The 20033-nt window shown below is 58.0% G+C and overlaps 1 protein-coding gene across 1 annotated transcript in view; it reads right to left on the reverse strand.

The window, feature by feature from the left end:
- LOC136155206 (histone-lysine N-methyltransferase EHMT1-like) overlaps window positions 1-18135 on the reverse strand; it is a 49127-nt gene extending 30992 nt beyond the window's left edge. Inside the window, exons 1-12 of the mRNA XM_065917068.1 lie at window positions 18106-18135; window positions 17604-17750; window positions 17093-17199; window positions 15875-16121; window positions 14606-14726; window positions 12151-12282; window positions 9363-9508; window positions 6276-6419; window positions 5392-5618; window positions 4133-4306; window positions 3789-3871; window positions 2845-2951 (exon numbers count right to left, since the gene is read on the reverse strand). Coding sequence (XP_065773140.1) covers window positions 2845-2951; window positions 3789-3871; window positions 4133-4306; window positions 5392-5618; window positions 6276-6419; window positions 9363-9508; window positions 12151-12282; window positions 14606-14726; window positions 15875-16121; window positions 17093-17199; window positions 17604-17750; window positions 18106-18135 — 1665 coding nt within the window. The remainder of the gene's footprint in view (window positions 1-2844; window positions 2952-3788; window positions 3872-4132; window positions 4307-5391; window positions 5619-6275; window positions 6420-9362; window positions 9509-12150; window positions 12283-14605; window positions 14727-15874; window positions 16122-17092; window positions 17200-17603; window positions 17751-18105) is intronic.
- Between the last annotated feature and the right edge of the window lie 1898 nt (window positions 18136-20033).

The raw sequence follows: 20033 nt of genomic DNA on the forward strand, positions 1-20033 counted from the left end.
GGCCAGAGCCTGCCGGGAGGAGGACACAAGAAGTAGGCACCCAGGAGAGCTGGGCCTCCAAGAAGCAACACCGTGGGATCCAGGGCGAAGCAGAGTGAGCCCGCCCACCGCGCACGCGGGGCTCTGGGGAAGGGCAGCCCACCTGGGGAGTGCCCGCTTCAGAATCTCACCTGAGAGGTGCCCAGCTGTTGCACCTCCAGGCTCAGACACACAGTGCGGAGCCGTAAAGATCACTAACGTGTGCAGTGCTGGTTCTTTCTAAACGAATGCGTAACATTTTATTCTCCAACAGTTTATAACTCAAGAGAAGCTGCAAAACAGAACACAACACACCTGTGCTCTCTCCCAGGACTGTTTCCGCAATCATGGCCCGTGGGCAGAAGCAGGAATGGGCAATGGGTCAGCGAGTGGCCCCCAGGCCATGCTGGGTCCCCCGGGTCTGAACAACCCCTTAGGTTGTTGCTCTTTGAACGAAAGAAGGCGAACAAGTCCCACCACGTGGAGTTCAGAGGTGGAGAGAGCTCAGTCGTGGCCGAGGGTACCTGCAGGGCAGTGAGCCCACAGAGACACACTCGTGGTCGTGACGACGCCATCCTCAGAGCTGCCCAAGGAGGGGACATGGTGCTTCAGGGGAGAAGCAGACCAGGCCGGTTCCCTCTAGAGCCACTAAGATGAACCAAGATGCTTACATTTTAGACTCTTCTTTATTAACCACACAGGCTTTCCTGGTGGCTCAGCGGTAAAGAATCCACCTGCCAACGCAGGACTCTTTACACCCTGGCTCAGGATCAATCCCTGGGTCAGGAAGATGCCCTGGAGAAGGAAATGACAACTCACTCCAGTACTCATGCCTGGGAAATCTCATGGACTGAAGGGCCTGGTGAGTTGCAGACCACAGGGTCACAAAGAGTAAGACATGACTTAGCAATTAAAACAACAAAAATATGTACACACGTACATATTTTAATGTTAAAAAAGAAGCGGGGTCTTCCCTGATGGCTGAGTGGTAAAGAATCCATCTGCCAATGAAGGAGACACGTGTTCAATCCCTGATCTGGGAAGATTCCGTACGCTACAGAGCAACTAAGCCCATAAGACGCAACTACTGAGCCTGCACTTGACAGCCTGGGAGCTGCAACAGCGGAGCCCACACACCTCACCTACCAAGGCCCAAACACTCAGAGCTCGCACTCCACAGCAAGAGAGGCCCAAGCACCGCAACTAGAGAAAAGGCAGAGCAGCAGTGAAAACCCAGCTCAGCTCAGTGCAGTCGCTCAGTCCTGTCTGACTCTTTGCGACACCATGAACTGCAGCACGCCAGGCCTCCCTGTCCATCACCAACTCCCGGAGCTTACTCAAACTCACATCCATTGAGTCGGTACTACCAAAAAAAAAAGATAAATAAATAAATTTTTTCAAAAAGGTGGAATTTCCCTGGTGGCTCAAACGGTAAAGCATCTGCCTGTGGTGCGGGAGACCTGGGTTTGATCCCTGGGTTGGGAAGATCCCTTGGAGAAGGAAATGGCAACCCACTCCAGTATTCTTGCTTAGAAAATCCCCATGGACAGAGAAGCCTGATTGAGCTACAGTCCCTGGGTTCGCAAAGAGTCAGACACGACCAAGCAAATTCACTTTCTTTTCTTTCTTTCAAAAAGGTGGGGGGAAATAGGTCCTTTCGAAGGAGTGCAGAGCTGCCTCCTCTAAAAGGAGAAGGAAGTCAGAAGAGGCGGCAGCAGAACCCAGCTGCATGCTATTTAAACAGGTCCATCCAAACGAGCCTCTGGCCTGCCCAAGCCAAAGCTGGGAGGGATCTGAGAAGCAGGTCTCAGGCATCAGAAATCTAAACCAACAGGTAAACCTACTGTAAACATCAATGCAAAAGCAGGCTCCACACTGTGCGCATCACCAGTGAGGAGGCGGGGACAGGATGGAGCCGCTGCGACCACACACCGGAGGCCAGCAGCTGGCGACAGGTGCCCCGAGGTCCCAGCGGAGGCACACTGTGCTCCCAGGCCCAGAGCCCTCCTGGGGACCCCAACACGAAAACTGCCAGCCAACAGGCCCAACCAAGAGCCCACCTCCGGCATTTCAGCCCTTTCCTTTTCACACAAACAAGCCAGCACCAGGCATTTGGGTAAAACCTGAAATGAGAAAGACTAGAACAGAGTTTCCAGCACTGCAGGGAGACCCAGAGGTCACTGAGAAAGATCACTCAGGGAGCAAGAAAAGACCCAGGAATTCAAATGAGGCAGCACAGGTGAACCCCCAAAAGGAGCTGAGGGTCACGTGGAGCAGTGCCTAAGAAAGTAGACTCGAAGGATGCAGAGCTGGAGAGGAGGTGTGCCAGGTAAACACAGGCGCTCAGGGAGGGCCCCAGAGCCCAGACAGAAAACCCCGCAGACTGAGCTGGGGGCTGAGCGGCAAGTCTAGACCCACGAGCAAAAGGAAATTTCCTGAAGGATCCAGAGATGAAGAACCAGCTGAAAGGTGGCCTCCGGGGAACAGAGGTCCCACAGGGGCCTGGGACGGGGGGGTACCTCCCAGAGAGACAGTGCTGAGTGGGCGACGCACTTTCAGACAACACAGAGGCCAGTGTGCCTGCGGGGTGGGGGGCGCCCCTCACACAACCATGGGATATCCACGGGGCCACAGGACGCAAGCTCTCACTGCAGGAGGCGGGCAGAGGGGCACGCGTGCAAGCCTGGGCTGAACCCCCAGCCTGGGAAGTCGGCGACTCTAAAACCCAAAGCACACGAGAACCAGTCGGGAAACAGCGAGCGGCACGCAGCCCTCGGGACCAGCAGCCAGGCTGGGCCCTCACTGCCGCCGCAGACCACACCCAACCTGGATCAGCATGTGGCAGATGTCCACGTGGCCAGCCTCCGCCGCGGCGTGCAGGGGCGAGCGCTTGTTCTGATGCTCCATTTTGAAGTTGGGGTCGATCCCGTCCACTGCAAACAAACAGTAGGTGCCGATCACTCATCAGGCACAACCCCAGCACCCAGGCGAGCCGGTCCAGGGTGGGGAGGTCCCGGGGGACGGCAGGCAGGCTGCGGTCAAAGGCCCTGGCACCATGCCTGACTCTGGGCCCCTGGCTCTCCCGTGTCCCCTGGCCAGCCTCTGCCCAAACGTGAGGCTGGAGGGGCCCCAGGATGGATGCTCCATGGGAGCAGGACCCCCAGGCCAGGCCCTGGGGGAGGCAATTACTGGGTGCAGCTCCCAGCCTGACATGGACACAGGCCGTGAGGTAAACCCTGGACAGTGAGGCGACCTCGGTACACAAGGTCTAAAAGGAAAGTGACAAAAACTGCCACTTTGGTCATAAAACCTTTTTTCCAGAACAAACTGCTACACTTGTTTCTTGATTTCCTGTCAAGTAAAGAGATTCTGCATCCACCTTCTCCAGCCCAAAAGTCAGGCCTAAGCTGTGAGCTCAGAAGCAAAGCGCTGCCTGCTCCTCAGCACCCAGCGGGCCAGACCCCAGTGGCAGGGCTCACTGGCAGCACGGGCATCCCAGGCTGCTCTCTGTACAGAAGGCACGGGCGTGTCCACACGGCACAGAGCCTGGTTCACTGACCACGCTCCCACTGACTCCACAGCACTTCTTAATAGTCACATGCCTCACTCCTGCTAATTCCGAGCGAATACACCCACTGCCGTGACTGAGCATGAGCATGGCAAACAGGCTGAACCCCAGGGGCGGCCCGTGTGCACCGAGCAGAGAAGTGGAACAGGGCGGGACACGGCGGGCAGTCCCTGCGAGGACAGAGGCGTCTCCGCCCACCTACCCAGCATGAGCAGCACCTTCTGTAGCTCCCCTTGCCGCGCCGAGAAGTACAGCTGCTTCGGGTGGAAGCGGAGCTTCTTGGGTCTGCGGAGAGAGCACGGCTCAGCAGCAAGCACAGCTCCCCCACCACACACGTGCACGCGGACACACACACACCCCCACACACCCCCACCTGCAGGCTGGGGCGGCCTGGTGACTCCTGGGGGCGCCCACGTCTCGGGGGTGCACATGACGGGCACATGAGGCCTTGGTGCATGCAGACGCCTGGGGGACGGGGACACCCAGGAATGCAGTGGGGGCCTCGCGCAGGAGGACAGGGGAATGGAGGCTGCAGGAAGGGCTTACTTCTCGGAGTCCAGGGCGATGAGTGCGCTCTCCAGGGTCTCCTTCCCAGGCCCCTGGGAGAGGCCAGGCGCCGGCTTCCCCAGCCCAGCCGGCCCGGTGGGGTCGAAGCCCTCCGGCACCTGGGGGGCCAGGCTCTGCGGCTTGTCATCCTCTGAGAGCAGGGGGCCAGCAGCGCTTCGGGGAGGAGGAAGTAAGTGGAATTTTGAGTTTTAGAGACATGCAAATTCCCCCCTCCTATGGAAACCAATGAATACACAAAACAGGGCCCCTCAGACCCCCACCTGTGCTGCTCCTCTGAGATGGAAAATGACCCAGGGCTCACTGACTGTCCACTCTGGGCCCGGAGGGAAGCGCCCAGAGGCAGACCAAATCCCCAGGGAACAGAGGACACTCAGAAGCGAGGGCAACCTTTCTTGGACTTCTGGCCAAATGTTCAAATTTGCTTTAGAGAATGAACTCCAGGTTGAATCTCAAGTCCACTGCCTGACCAACACAAGGAACACCTTGGAATTTTGACTAAAAGAGCATTAAATTTACATATTAACATAATTAATTCACAAAAATATGATGGCATCAACACCATTCCAATACTAGGTTTTGAATGTTTATAATCTAAGCCTCTTGAATAACCTTCAGCGGACTTTTAGTTACAGATTAGGGTAGGTCATGAGTTTGCTGCTGTTTTGAAGGCTCTCCTTCACCCTGGCTTCCAGCTGGACAGGCTGGTGAGGACAAGATTTCTGACACCTTTCCTTAACTAATCATCTGGCGACTGACTCCAATTGGCTCTATGAGTTCTTCAGCTATTTCCAACTAATTCTTTTAGGAAGAAAACTATATGCTTGCAATACAAATCCTTCTCTTGTAGACTGTTTCTTGTGTGTTCAGCTAGGGTCTCCGAAACATAACACAGCAACGGCAAACTATACAGCAGCTGATACTAATGTTCCACATCGTACACGTACACACAGGTACATGCAGACAGGGACAGGCACGTGCTGGCACTGCTGTCTCAGGGAGCACTGTGCTTCAACACAAAACACTGACACGTATCACTGAGGACAGTGTGACACAGGTTCACACAAAGGCGAATGAGTGTGCAGAGGAGATGCGTGCACAGTGCAGTGAGCAAACGCAAGTCAGCGTGCCTCCCAGCCTCACGTGTCAGAGCTCATGGCGCGTGCGCCAGCAGGGAGGCCCCTGGCACACCGGGGACGTCAGGCCTCATCAGGTGGACCCTGAGGGCTGGGGGCACGTACCTGCCCGTGGTGGTGTCGGCTCTGCCCTCCACTGCACAGCTCTTCTCCTGCCCAGGGGCCAGGGTCACCGTGGAGGTCGTGTCTGCCTTTGCAATGGTCACCTCTTTGGCCTTGGAGGTCTCCTCCCCACAGTGGGGACAGTAGCTGGCATTATTGACTCGAGAGGCACAGGCTTTGTGGAAACGATGAGAAATGCTGCTCTCAGGCTGACATTCCATAAAATTACCCTAAAGACGGGAAGGCGACAAGTCATTCTTCAAACTGGGACTAAAATGCAGAAAGCAAGTGAACCCGAGGTACGGCACCGGGCGGGACAGGAAGCCAGCACGGGAAGGAGAGGATGGCCTGCGGCCCTGCGCCCTCCCGAGGTGCAACCACTCGCGTCCTGCTTGAAGCGGAGGGCATCCCCACCCCTGCGCTGTGCTCTGCGCCACGCTGCTCAGGGGGTGGGCCGTGTGTAAGACCAGGTCCACAGGAAACCCACGGAGGACGCACCCGGGAAGCAGACTCACAGACCTGAGAGCTGGCAACAGCCCTCAACAGAACCCACCCAACTGCAGGCTGGGCGCTGGGGTGGATAGCGCGACCCGGGGCCATCTTTCAACAGAAGCAAAAAAGGATGTTGAGGACAGGGAGGGCACAGAGCTGTGGCGTCTGGAGAAGCCCCAGGAGAGAGGCCCTCAGCCCAGAGCACAAAGGGCCACGTGGAGCCCACAAGCCCGAGAGAGGCCGTGGGCATCTGTGGCCGAGCCCCCGAGGAAGATGGCCCGGGGCACTGCGGTGAGCACTCGGGGTTGGGGGTGGGGGGCCGGCGGCCCTGCCGGGCAGACCCGGGAGCGGCAGGGGTACTGGGGGCCTGGCGCCCTGGAGGGGGCGGCACTCACGGCCGTGCAGAAGTAGCCGCAGCCGGGGCAGCACTGGTGCTTCACCATCCGGCCCCGGTGGTCCTCACACAGCACCAGCAGCGGCGCCTTGCTGGACGGACGCATCAGCTCGTGCTTCACCACACTGTTCGTGCACCTGCCCAGCTGCCATCAGGAGAGACCAGGTCAGCACACCACACCCAGCACGGGGCAGGGGCAGGCGGCCCAGTCCTCCACGTCCACCCAGCCCACCAGGAGAAACAGGTCAGGTGACAATGGGTCCAGGGAGAGTCGATGCCCCCCGCCCCTGCACAGAAATCAGGAGTGTGCTGGTTGCACGACTGTGTGTCTCTCTGTCACATATATGACACATATGTGACATATGTGACAGAGAGACACACTCTGAAAGAGGCAACCTCAAGCATGTGGACGATGCCTCAGTAAAGTTCAAGGGAAGGAGATGAGGGAACAGGCTCTGAGGGTGTCAGTTGGTGAGGCCGAAGTGCCTGGGCATTCAAAGAGAGAAATATTTGGGGGAAAATAACAGCAGCTTAAGAATTCCCTAGAATCCCACAAAAAAACCAGAGCAATTAGACACCAAAACCAAAACCAGAGATGACATTTAAATCAAAACCAAAGGCCACAGGATGCAAGTGGGTGGGGGGGGCCTTGAGACACCAGTGTCCGGGCGGGGGGCAGGGCAGCATCCCATGGACCCTGGACAGGTAGGAGCCAGATTCCAGAAGGTCCTCCCTGTATCCTAGAAGAGCAGGCAGCCTGGCAGACACTGCCCAACCCCAGCAAGTCCAGCCTAGGACCTGGGGCCAGCACGGGCCAGCCACAAGGAGCCCTCAAACCCAACCTGCCAGACGCCCCTCAAGTCGGAGCACAAGGACTCCTGGACAGAGCTGAGCAGAAAGAGCGCAGGACCGGACAAGAGAGAGAGGAGGATGGAGAACGGCATCCACAGAGTCCCTGACTGCAGCGTGCCTGTGCATCCTGAAGGCCCAAAGAGCTCTGCCCAAGTGCAGTACACCCATTAATATTGACCGTGTTAGAAATTAAGAGAGAAGAACTGAAATATCAACTTATTTTAAAACAACAATAAACCTATCACATAAAGAACATATTTTAAATAAAAATTATTTTTAAAATATTTAATGAGAAACGTGTCGTTGTTTCATACTGTTCACAAAATTCTTTAACATCTGGTTTAATAAGACAGCCAGGGCGTATATCTGCTTCTGCATTCAGAGCAGACAAGTGTGGACATTCTTCTCTGACTCCACAAGGGGGTTCCTTAAAAGATCTGCTGCGATGTAAACCTCTCAGTCATCCACTAAGTTCGTATCCCTACCCTGAGACCATCCAGGTGTCTTGACTGTAACACCATGGAGATCACGTGTTCTCCAAGTTACACAGACCATGCAACCGTACATGTGCTCCTGTGCGCTCTGTGAAGCAGCAAATAGAGGCACTTCACTTTCTAAGCATCATTTCAAAAACGATCTTCATAATGGCATTTCAGTATCACTGTGAAGTGACGTTCTGAGTCCCAGATGAAGAGGGTCCTGCAGGCCCAGGGGCTGCGGGGAAGCTTCAATGATAACAATAACACAAAGACTAAAACCTGCTGAATCTGTTTAAACACATGAGTTCACAATGATATTTTAGAAGTAGAACTGGTCAACCTCTGAAAACAACAGAGAACAAATCCACTGCCTCAACGACCAGGCAATGAAGTGAAGGCCCTTCCTCTGGGACGCTCTGCTGTGTAACGTGATGAGTTGAAGTGACAAGGTCCTTACTGAACCATCGGCTGCTAAGTGAACAGTGAGCGGCACAGCTTCACACCGTGAGGCTCTGAGGGGATGGTACACATGGGCAGTCAGAGGAAGAACCCAGGCACCACGCCCTAGCTGGGGCGCACCCCTCCACTGTGCCAGGTCCACCTCTGTCCGAACTGCAGACAAGCAGGCTGGGCGCCCTGTGTGTCTGGGAGCCACTGACTCCAACCTTGGTGTCCAATGGCCCAGCCGTCCCACAGAGAAGCGCAAAGTCCAGAGACACCCACATGGATGGTGAGACCATTCAGAGAGCACAGAAGCCGGGGGGCGGCTGCTCACGGCCAATCCCATTTTCTGCCCCGGGGTGGTTACTGCAGTGCCCGCCACCTGAGACACTCATCAGGCCAAACATCTGACATGTACTGTTTTCTGGATCAATTTCCCAGGAAAAGACCCTGAGCTCCTAAGATGAACTCCGGGGAATGGCAGCGGGGAGGGACAGCTGAAGCACCAGCTCATTACTCAGAAAAGCAGGAAAAGACATCCCTACTTGCTCTGTGAACCCAGGACAGGCCCACCTCAGGGGCCCAGCAGCCCTGCAGGCGAGGGGTCGCCTGCCCTAGTGACGTCACGGTCATGGCAGGAAGAACGGGAGCTGCCCAGCTGCTCGCCTAGCAGCGCTCCGAGGGCACAGCTGCGCTGCAGGGAGCCACGAGCAAGGGAACCCGACGCGTCCCTGCCCAGGCGCTCTGGCCAAACCCAGCTGGGCACAGGGGCCGCCGCAGCGCCCGGACGAGTGCAGGCCTCCAGCCCTGTGACCCAGGACGAAGGGGACCGACCGGCCGGGAACAGCCCAGGCCAGGCGGGTGCAGGGCCGCAGCAGGCGGCAGAAGTTGCCTGCGTTTGGCCGGAGCAGAGGACACCCACGTCCAACCGTCCACGAGGCGTCACGTAATAGCAGGAGCCGCTGCTGTTTCTGCTCCACGAGACATGCTGTGACCGCCGGCTCAAAGCCAGCGGCTGGCCCTGAGCAGCGAGGTCAGAGGTCAGCTGCGAGGCTCTCTGTGTGGGAAGCTCCTCCAAAGAAGGTAGGCGGAACCCCAGTCTCTGCTATCCACGTTCACGTTCACAGCGAAGCAGGAAAGCCTCTGCGAAGTGCGGCCTCAGCAGAGCAGCACCCACGGCCACATCCACCCCAGCCTCCCAGCACGGCCACGCAGATGGCCCCCAGCCTCCCGGCAGGGCCGCACAAACAGCCGTCTCCCAGGCAGCCTGGCGCGGCCAGGCAGGGTCCTCCCCCGACACAACGCAGCCTGCTTACCTGGTGGTCCACGCTCTCTGTGGCCATGCACTGGTTGTTGGCCAGAGTGGTGATCTCCCGGCTCTTTGGGGTCTCCATCCGGCAGCTGCAGAGGGGCACCTCCTGGAGGCCATCCGTCTCACCCACATCAGGACCGTTGGCCAACCCTGCGGCACAGCAGACACGTGAGTGTCGCCGCCAAGCCACCTGCCCAGACGCTCCGCTACACTCGGGGCACCCGGACACAGGGTCCCTGCAGACACGCTCACGGCAGGACACAGGGAACCCAGGTCAAGACTCCACTCCCCACGAGGAGAGTGCTTGTCTTCCCTGCTCACTTTCAGAACCGCAGCCACAAAATGAGCGCCTGGTCCACTTAGAAGGGGGCTTCCCTGGGGGCTCAGATGGTAAAGAATCCGCCTGCAGTGCAGGAGACTGGGTTCAATCCCTGGGTTGGGAAGATCCCCTGGGAAAGGGAATGGCAGCCCACTGTAGTGTTCTTGCCTGGAGAACTCCATGGACAGAGGAGCTTGGCAGGCTACAGTCCATGGGGTCACAAACAGTCTGACACAATGGAGCTTGATTCCTTTGCCTTCAAGACATTTGGTAATATCTAGAAACACTTTGGGTTTTCCAAGTGGCGCTAGAGGTAAAGAACCCACCTGCCAATGCAGGAGATATAAGAGATGCGGGTTCAGTTCCTGGGTCGGGAGATTCCCCTGGAGGAGGGCATGGCAACCTACTCCAGTGTTCTCGCCTGGAGAATCCCATGGGCAGAGGAGCCTAACGGGCTACAGTCTATGGGGTCGCAAAGAGTGGGACACGACTGAAGCAAGTTAGCACCACTTGGAGGGGGTTAGAGGCAGCCTGTTTAGTGATGACCCACTATAACCGAACAGAGAGCTTGCTCATCCGGCTGAATGACGGACGTGGGGAGAACAAAGAAGAAAACCAGGACCACAGTGAGCCTTTTAGGAACAGCAACATCACCCCGACTTGCCTACAGGCAGGTGAGGGGGCAGTGCTAGGGAAAGGGGGCCTGCAGCCAGGCTGGCTCATGCTGGGGACACAGGCTGGTGGCCAGAAAGAGCCCTCAGCCCAGCTACGGCCTTCAGAGGAAGGCGAGTGCCCTGCTCCTTCTCACGGCACAGTCCCGCAGCCCACTCCCCTCCCTGCGCGGCACCCAGGCCCAGCTGTGCCCCGGCGGCAGGAGCTCCCACTCGTGCAGGAATCAGGCTGGAGGGCGACCCTGAGACCCCGCGGGGCCCCGCCCTCGCTGCCGCCCAAGAGCAAACCCACCTGTGGGGACCCCAACCCTGCTCAGCAAGCTGACTCTGAGACCAGGACACGGGCCGCAAGGTCAGGGCGAGGGGAGGACCTGCCAGCAGCTCAGGCAGCGGAGCCACAGAGCGTCAGACGAACGGGCCCTAGCAGACCCCGTGAGTCCCCACCTCGGCTCTGGCCACCTGCCCACCGGGGTCAGAGCAGCACCTGACCTCAGCTCGGCAGACCCACAGGCACAGATGAGGGACTGCCCATCCCGACGCAAAATGTTCTCCAGGCTAGAGCCGGGACCCTGTGACCAGGTCGGTCCCCGCCTTCCCGCTGGTCCAGGTCACAGGGCTTGCTGCCAAGGAGCCCCAGGCCCCTGCCCTCCCGTCCAGCCTCGGGCTCTACAGCTGCCTCCTCGAGGGTCTGAAACTCCAGGACTGAATACATACAACTGGAGACTCCAACTCATCCCTGCACATACCGCGTGACTGGGCGGCCCCCGGCAGGGTTGGCGCCATGGGAAACACCCCCAGAGAAGCATCTCACCCGGCGCCCAGCAGCGGCCTCTCCTCCTAATGCAGAGCTCTCACCAGTGTGGCCCTTACTCGGAGGAACTGAACATAAACACGCGAAGGCAGAGGCCCCGACCCCTCAGCCCGGGGCTCAGCTTAGACAAGCATCCCGGCTGCAGTGCCCTCACACTGCCGACCGTGGACAATTTGGTAAAATAAGCACTGCTTCCTGCAGGCGTCCAAGTCAGCACGTTCCTGAGACAAAGCTAAGAACGTTTAGAAGCAGAGAACACACACGTCATGTCACCGGGAAGGAGGGCGTGAGGGGATCACTGGATGGTTTCTGCTCCATTTGCAACAAGAAGAAAAGCTACTATTTCTCTGATGGATAAGCCTCTGATTTTCTTCCTAAGCTACAGATGTAGTTGCCCAAGTTGAACAAGTAACCCAAACTCCCCTGGTGTTCACAGCTAAAGGCCATTCATTTGTCCTTTCCAGAATGTCCGGCTGAACCCCACTGGAAGCCATACCCTTCAGCCAGCAAAGCCCATGAGACAAAGTTAACACAGGTTTTACATTAGCCCCAGATTTCATTTCAAACTGATTTCCCAAGAAGGTCAAATAGCTACTAGCTCCTTTCCCCAGATAAAGGTTTTCGGACGGTGGGAGTACACGGCCCCAGTGCCAGGACCCCAGTGCTGTGGAGCGAGGACCTCGGTGAGGGGCCCAGGCCCGGAGACGCAGCACGGGGCATCTGAGCACCAGCAGCTCGACACCAAGGGGACACACATTTCCACCAACACTGCGGGAGTGCGAGACTGTGAAACAGGTTACGCAGAACACTGCCACCTGCGGGCAGAGGCGCCTCCTGCGGGGAGCCCAACAAGAGCGCGTGTGGCCCGCGGGACTACCGCCCCGGCACCTGTCTGCACCCGACCTCTGGGGCACGGCGACTGGCACAGCGTCCTGCCCACACGGCATCCAACAGGCCCTCCCCCCACTGGCCCCACCACGCACGCGTTCACCTTCTGTGTCAGAGGTCAGCGCACCCTTGACACGGAGATCCAAGGAGTCCAGTGGCACTTCCATGTACCCTCCGCCATCGCCAGGCGCCGTTGGCTCCGCGCTGCCCGAGGACGACGCATAGGCTTCAGAACCTGCAACCAAAGGTACGCTCATCAAACGGGGTGGGGCTGGGAACACATCACCACCCCCGCGGCACAGAGGCTCACCAGCCACACAGACCACACACACTCGCATGCAGAACATACAAACGCTCTCCAGACACACACATCACACACAAGTGCACACGAGACATGGAGACGCTCGCCAGACACACAGATCACACACATGTGCACAAGAGACATACAGACGCGTGCCAGCAACAAAGATCACACACGCACGTGTCATACAGACACGCGCCAGCAACAAAGATCACACACGCGCGTGTCATACAGACGCGCGCCAGCAAGAAAGATCACACACACGCATGTCATACAGACGCGCGCCAGCAACGAAGATCACACACGCGCGCGCCAGCAACAAAGATCACACAAACACGCATGCAAGACACACAGACGCTCACCAGCCACACAAATCACACACATGCACGTGCAAGACATACACTCACCAGCCAGGCAGCTCACTCACACACACACACACACACACACACACACACACACACACACACACACACACACACACACACACACACACACACACACGCCCGCCCGCCCGCCCGCCCGCCCACACTTCTGCTGCCTGGTCCCACTTCCACTCGAGCTCCCCAGGGATGGGGCAGCCGGGCCAAGGAGGGCAAAGGCACAGACACAGGAGAACGCCTTTCTCTACAACCTCATGAGCTGGGTTAAGACTGATAAACAGTGTGAGGACACAAGTAGAAACACTGTACACACATTCCATGTTACTTTAAGAGAAAAATCAAATGGCAGGTTTGAAAGACTAGCTGTTGTGCGGCAGCTAAAGACGCCCCAGACACACAGCGTCACTGGGAACCTGCCCAGCTCAGGCAGTGGGCTCCAGGATCCACAGGGAAAGGCTGGAGGGAATGTCCATCCATGAGAACAAGGTTTAAGGAGCCCCTCACCCACCAGAGGGTAGCGCACTCTGAACAGGCCAACGAGAGGCGAGTGTGCAAGTGAAGAGCCGTCAAGGGGTGGGGGGTTCCTACCTATGTGACCCAGAAGGCCGCCTGGGCGTCAGTCATCGTGAGGGCATCTCACTGAAAAAGTCTGTGAAAACAGGCGTTTGCACAGCATAGCTAACACCGCCAGCAAAGGGCAAACGCCCACAGTTCACAAGCAAGCTTTAAATGCTAGCCACTGATGTTATTTCAATGACGGGAATTGGACAGGTATAATACAGAAGTTTGGTATCCAAAGACCCTGAGTCCAGGCCAGTCTGCACCCAGATCTCAGGCAGGAAGGAGCTGACCACCTGCAGAAATCATCACCCATCTGAGGAACCCCAGTAAACTGTGCAATTTTAAACACTTTACAAAGGGAATACAATTAAAACTCCTGCTTGAATAAATATTCCGGCAGGCATTCTGCATGCTATACCCAAGATGGTGGCGATGAAGCCTCCATCCCAAATGACTTTTAGTCTTGGGTCTACAATGGCTTCTGTCAGCCGACAACAGAAACACAGGGTGTGTGATCTCGGCTAATGATTCGAGGTAGAGAGACGAGGAACTGTGAGTGAAGGAGAGAAGCTTCAGGGACGAATGGTGGCAGGTGGGCAAACAAGCCCCAGGTGCCACCTGACCCAGCCTCAGAGCGCCTGCCATGCGGGCCCGCCAGCAGCCCTCTGCACTTCAGGGGCAGCTCCATGACCTGCTTCTCTATCGGAGAACAGAGGACGTGTAGCACTTCCCACCAGCAACGACGCGGATGACCCAGTGACACATGGAGAAGCCAAAGAGAAGTGCCCTCCGTGAGCGGGCTCCACGGCGCTGACCCCAGGCGAGGACCCCGCAGAGCAGCGCCGGGCCGCGAGGGCTGAGCGGGGAGGGGTATCGGCCATGCACAGGGCGTGGCAGGGCCTTCGGTCACGGGCCCAGAGGGGCTCACCCCCTGCTGCGTTCAGCCCTTCACAGCAAGGCTACAGACCAGGGCTGGGCCACTGAGCCTGAGGTCATTCCCCTCCCAGTCAGCCTGAGACAGAACCACCCCCGGATCAAGGGGACTGATCAAAGGGCTGAGCACCGCTTCGTGGCCCAGGGTCTGGCCCCAGGACACCGAGGGCAGGACGCAGGCTGTGGGGGAGCGGTCAGCAGGCAGCCACCCCTCAGGGCCTGCGGGCAGGAGACCCCCGGGCACCCTCCCGGGGCAGCCCCCACACAGCTCTGATAAAGTCACTGCTGGGCGTCTGTTTTCCTAACAGTGGTGAACGAAGCCCTCTGCAGAACCCAGTCCCCAGGCACGACCCCGCCCAGGCTGTGTGCAGCTCCGTGGTTACCTAGCACAGAGCAGGGCTTCTTTTTACTTCTCCGCCTCCTCTTTCTTGCCGGCTTGATCCAGGGGCTGTCAGGCTTCCCCTTCCTCTTGAGGAACTTCTTCTTGATGCTGGACTCAGAGCTCTGGGGAGCAGGTGGAGGGCAGAAACACAGAGCGTGGGCTCCGGGCGCAGAGGCTCTGGCTCCTGCCATGTGGCCACCCCTCAACCACAAGACCCCTCTCACTCCCAGATGGTCCCTTCCAGGTCACATTCATAAAGATACTAATGCTTGTCCCTAAACATCACTCCAAGCCTGGTTACTTGAGTTTCAGCACAAAAAAGAATAAATGGGAAAGTTCTAGCAGGAACTAAAGCAGTTCAGTAAGAAGCCACTTTCACTCGCACGCAACCACTCGCCTTGCTCTCGAGAAAAGGACAAAGCCTCGGTCTGCTTCAGGTCTACATCCAAATGAGCCAGAGCCCAGAGAACAAGAAGAGACTGTCACTGCTCATGACATGTCACAGTTCCTGAGTGTCTGCATCTCACACCTCCACGCAGACAGGATCTAGCTGCCTTGAGCTAGACAGACTAGAAAGCCGGCCCACAAACCACGCTGCCAAGTCTAACGCGAGGGTCTCGCGGCCCTGCTGACCAAGGATGAGGAGACACTTAACAGCCTGTGCTCACGAGATCCACAGACACACCGGGGCGGCTCAGTGCCATCCCGAGAGCTGCCTGGGAGCCTGAGCCCTGGAGCTGGGCCCCAGCGCCCTGTACCTCCGTGGCAGAGCCCAGGGAGGGACGTGAGCTGCACTGCGCCAGGGCCAGGCCCCAGGGAAACACGCTCATCGCCACAGGGCCGCCCCCACATCCTCTCAGCCCCCACGCGGCCACCGTCTCGCTCTCAGACACCTGCCCTGGCTGGACGGACAGGGCACAAGCTCACCAAGCCCCCGCCGCCCCCAGCCGAGCTTCCGACCCCCTCAGCCCTGTGCCCCGCCCAGCCTGCAGGGCCAGTGGCTCCCCGGGACCCGCCGCCCCCAAGCAGAGCCTCCGACCCCCTCAGCGCTGTACCCCGCCCAGCCTGCAGGGCCAGTGGCTCCCCTGGGCCCGCCGCCCCCCAAGCCGAGCCTCCGACCCCCTCAGCGCTGTGCCCCGCCCAGCCTGCAGGGCCAGTGGCTCCCCTGGGCCCGCCGCCCACCAGCCCTGAGGCCCCTCCTGGCTCTGCACGCGGGCCTCCCCACGGGGCAGGACCCAGGACTCGCGTCACGCGCGCACGCGGGTGTTACCAGGTCGGACTCGTCCCCGTCCTCCTCCTCATCTGCGGTGCCGGCCGACTCCTGCTCCTCTTCAGACTCACCATCCACCTGAGCGGCCACCTGAGCGGCCACGCGAGGGCCCGAGAGAGAAGACAAGCCAGTGAGACCCTCTGGGGGCAGGCACCCAGACTCCCGTGCTGAAGGGCTGCTGGGGGCGCCCGCGTGCCCGCTCCACACTGAGGGCCCAGGCCTCAGGCTGTGGCAAACGCTCAGACCCCTTCCAGGTGGGCACGCGCACCCAGCCTCCCAGCGGCAGCACCCAGCACGCTTCTCTAAGTCACCTTCTTCTAAGGAGAAGTGTGTTGCAGAATCCCTCCCGTCACAGAACAGAGGTGCTCGTGCTCACCGCCCCTACTTGCACGGTGACCCTGACGCCCGTGTGTACCCGCACCCCCTCCGCCCTGCACACTGGCCCACTGTGGCTCCCCCAGGGGCTGCAAACCCCCACAATCCCACAGGACCGCTAAGACCCCCCGGACAAAGAGCGACACGGGCTCCCACCGCGGTCGGCGCTCGGGGTGGGGGCACCCACAGTCCCGAGCACCCCCCAGTCCTGCCCCTCTGCTTCTCCCTCCAAGTCCGGGAGACCACACCCCTGGCCCATATTTCCCCGGGGTCCCTGCTTTCTAGTAACTGTGGGAGCTACACACCCACAGGAGAGTTCCCCTCTGTCTGCTAAATATGTTATCAACGTTCTCCTACCAAGTCTTATAGGCTTTGCTTCTCGTCTTTCTCTTAATATAAAACTTCTGAAATTCCAACTGAACAAGTCAAACCTCTCCATTTCCCACTTCATGGCTTCTGGGTTTGTGTCATACACCAGAAAGCCTTCATCTGAGATTAGAAAACATGGTTTCCAAAACTTTTTTCCCACAGTTGAATATTTTGTGTTAACTTTTTCTTAACTTTTGGCTGCACCACATGGCATGTGGTGTCTTGGTTCCCAAGCAGGGAATGAACCCTGGTCCCCACCCCGGAAGCACAGAGTCTTAACTACTGGCCTCCCAGGGAAATCCCTGTGTGGACATTTTAAATCTTCTGGAATTTGCTCTCTTAAGTAACAGTTTCTCTGATTTATCATTCACCTACCCTGGTACACAGCCAGTGCTCTGAGTGTGTTCAGAGCCGTGAGACCACCACCCCGTGAGTCTGGAAAGGAGCCCATGTCTCCTGAGCCCCGTGACCCACGGCTCATCGGCCTCCACTCTGCCGCCAGTCATCCCAGTGACGCCCACCGAGAAGGTCGCGGCCTCCGCCCCCAGCTGGAAGCCCAGCTCCGACAGCAAACTGCCGCGCTGTGGACGGACGGCAGGGTGGGCAGCTGCCCCGCATGGTGCCTGCACAGCCCCACCGAGCCCCATCCTGCCAACCCCGCCCCTGTCCCCGCCATGACACCCCCGCATCAGCTGGCCCCACCGAAGGTCCTATGAGGATTCTGATGAGCTTAAGGATAACATGGGGCAAGGGAAATTACACAAGGGATCTTCTCATTCAGACAAACTATGGTCATTCTCTCTCAGCAAAGTTGTACGACTTTCTCCTTACAGGTCACAGACATCTCTGGTTAAGTTTACTGCTAGATACTCTGGCGGTGTTACAGGATGACAGCTAACCCTCGGGTGACACTGGCTCTGTGTTCCGCATCGTCAGATGCTGAAACCGCCCCAGGACCGTTGGGGGAGCAGCAGCCCCTGCGCACAGGCCCGGCCACGCCGTCCTGACCTCCCGGTCGTAAACGCCAGCCGGCATCCTGGGCATTCCGCTGGCAGGTTGTCCGCACGTTCTCCAGCCGGCAGGACCACCCACGCTCAGCTAACCAGCTGCAGTGGCTGCTCAGCTGACTTCCCTAGACGTTTCAGATGAGGATTATATTCTCAGCGAACTCTCTCCCTCGTCCTTTTAAATATTAATGCTCCCTCCCGGCTTTCACCTCACAGCTTTGCAACAAGAATGCCCAACTCAGCACCGTCGTGTGAGGGAAGATGGGGGCCACTGCTGCAGTTTAGTCACGAAGTCGTGTTTACCTCTGCGACCCCACGGACTGTAGCCCAGCAGGCTCCTCTAGCCATGGGGTTTCCCAGGCAAGAGTCCTGGAGTGGGTAGCCATTCCCTTCTCCAGACCCCAACCCAGGGGTCACACTGCGGTCTCCCGCATCAGCAGGCAGGTTCTTTCATCACTGAGCCACCAAGGAGGCCCTGACAGTGGCTATGTGCATCTTCTCTTCACTCATGTTCGTGATGGTTTAAAACTTCCACCAACACATACAACTTTTTCCTGGTGTCTTTAGTTCGCTTTATTTAAGTATCTTTAAATTTCACTGGATAGTTACTTTAAAAACAGTGAGCAATGGAACTACCCACTAAAATGGGCAGATAAACAACTTCTGAAACTCCTGCCACATGACTGTCAAGGGAGGAGTAGGGGTCAGTGGACAAGAACGCACACGGCAGCCGGCTGAGGCCTGGAGAAGCGCCGTGAGGGATGCAGACAGATGGGCGCCTGGGGGACCGCGGCAGGCAGATGCCACACGGTGCAGGGACCCAGCCGGCAGGCCAGAGCGCCGGGGACAGCCGCACCCTCCCACCCCGTCCACCCAGTGCTGAGACCAGGGTGCCGAGCACCGGTCACCAGGGAGGAGCAGGGGGCGGTGTGCTGGCCGCATGCACAGGGGCTCCTTGCCTACAGATCGCTCTTTTAAGAAGACCGACAACCACAGAGATCAACAGCTGACTTCCCGGCAGGCATCTCACAAGAGAAGGCGTCCACGTGGCAAACGCTCCAGGATGCCCCCGACCTTCTCGGAGGCCAGGAAACGCGAGTCAGAACTGCGGCGTGGATGAGCTCAGCCTGAGGCACACGTGGGGCGTGCGGCCCCCCGGCGGGTACAGAGCACAGTGACTGCCAGGCTGGAGGGGGCAGCCCCACAACGCCCCCAGCGTCCCTCCTCCCCTAGAGACTCCTCAGGACAGCCAAGGGCTTGGGGACAGTCAGCTGGGAACACACGCACAACGAGACTTCTGCAGAGAATGAGAAAGCCAAGCGAGCCCCAGGTATAGGTAAGCCCCAGAGCCGTGACGGCCCCGGAGGGGCTCAGGGGCCCCACTCGGCCCCAGAGCTGTGATGGCCCCAGAGGGGCTTGGGGACCCCAGGCCACCTTCAGACACCGTCACACACAGTAAAAACGAACTAACACCACAAGTAAATCCCACAGTCACAACTGAGTAACCAGCTCCACTCAGAAACAGGGGTACCTCTTGCTGGGCCGAAGCAGACTCGCCCTGCAGACTGGCCTGCACCCCAGCCCATCCATGTGGCAGCAAGCCAGACCCCAGGACACAGACTCCAGCTCCCTCCCGCCCCGGGACCCCAGTAGGTCCTGGGAAGAGCCCCCACCCCGTCCCTCTGAGGCGTGGCTGTGACTGGCGGACGGACACTGAGCTCGGTGTTCACGCACGTCCTGTCTCAGGCCCGGCCGAGTGCCTCTCGTCTCCCATCTCTGAACAGCCAAGCGTAAACCCACCGAAGTCTGTTACCATCACTGACCTGTGTAGACCTGCTCCCACCGTCTTACTTCATTTTCCACATTTTCTTCTTCATTCTGCTTTTATTTGTCTTCCTGATTCTTTTGTTAGCTTGATACTCATTTGACTTTTTCCCATTTGTATCAACATCTACCCAGTGTTATTCAGTATCTAGATTCTTTCTGGAGGAGGAGAACTTCCATCAACACTGAGAATCCAGAGACAGACTCGAATTCAAGTGCCGCGTGCATGTGACACAGGCGGTCTCGTCACCAGGGAAGCGACGCCCGTCCACAGAGTCTGCCGGCCGCACGGAGCCCGGCCCCACGGCCCACTGAACCGGCTTCGCTGAGATGTGACTGCTCTCCATGCGTGCAATCCACTTTGGCTCTACCTCACGTCTTACCACAAGTTCTACATGAATCACACAATTACACATAAAATACTAAGCCTATGAAAAAACAAAAGATAGCTTACATCAATTTATTCAAAATTGCCAAGGAGAAAGGCCTGTATGTCATAACTAGAATCCAGAACCCAGAAATCACGCAGAAGCAGCTTAGTGTCCCTCAGCTCTGGTGTCACAGCCAAGGCTGACAGCAGAGCC

The sequence above is a fragment of the Muntiacus reevesi genome, unplaced genomic scaffold, assembly GCF_963930625.1.
Source record: "Muntiacus reevesi unplaced genomic scaffold, mMunRee1.1 SCAFFOLD_98, whole genome shotgun sequence".
NCBI lineage: Eukaryota > Metazoa > Chordata > Mammalia > Artiodactyla > Cervidae > Muntiacus > Muntiacus reevesi.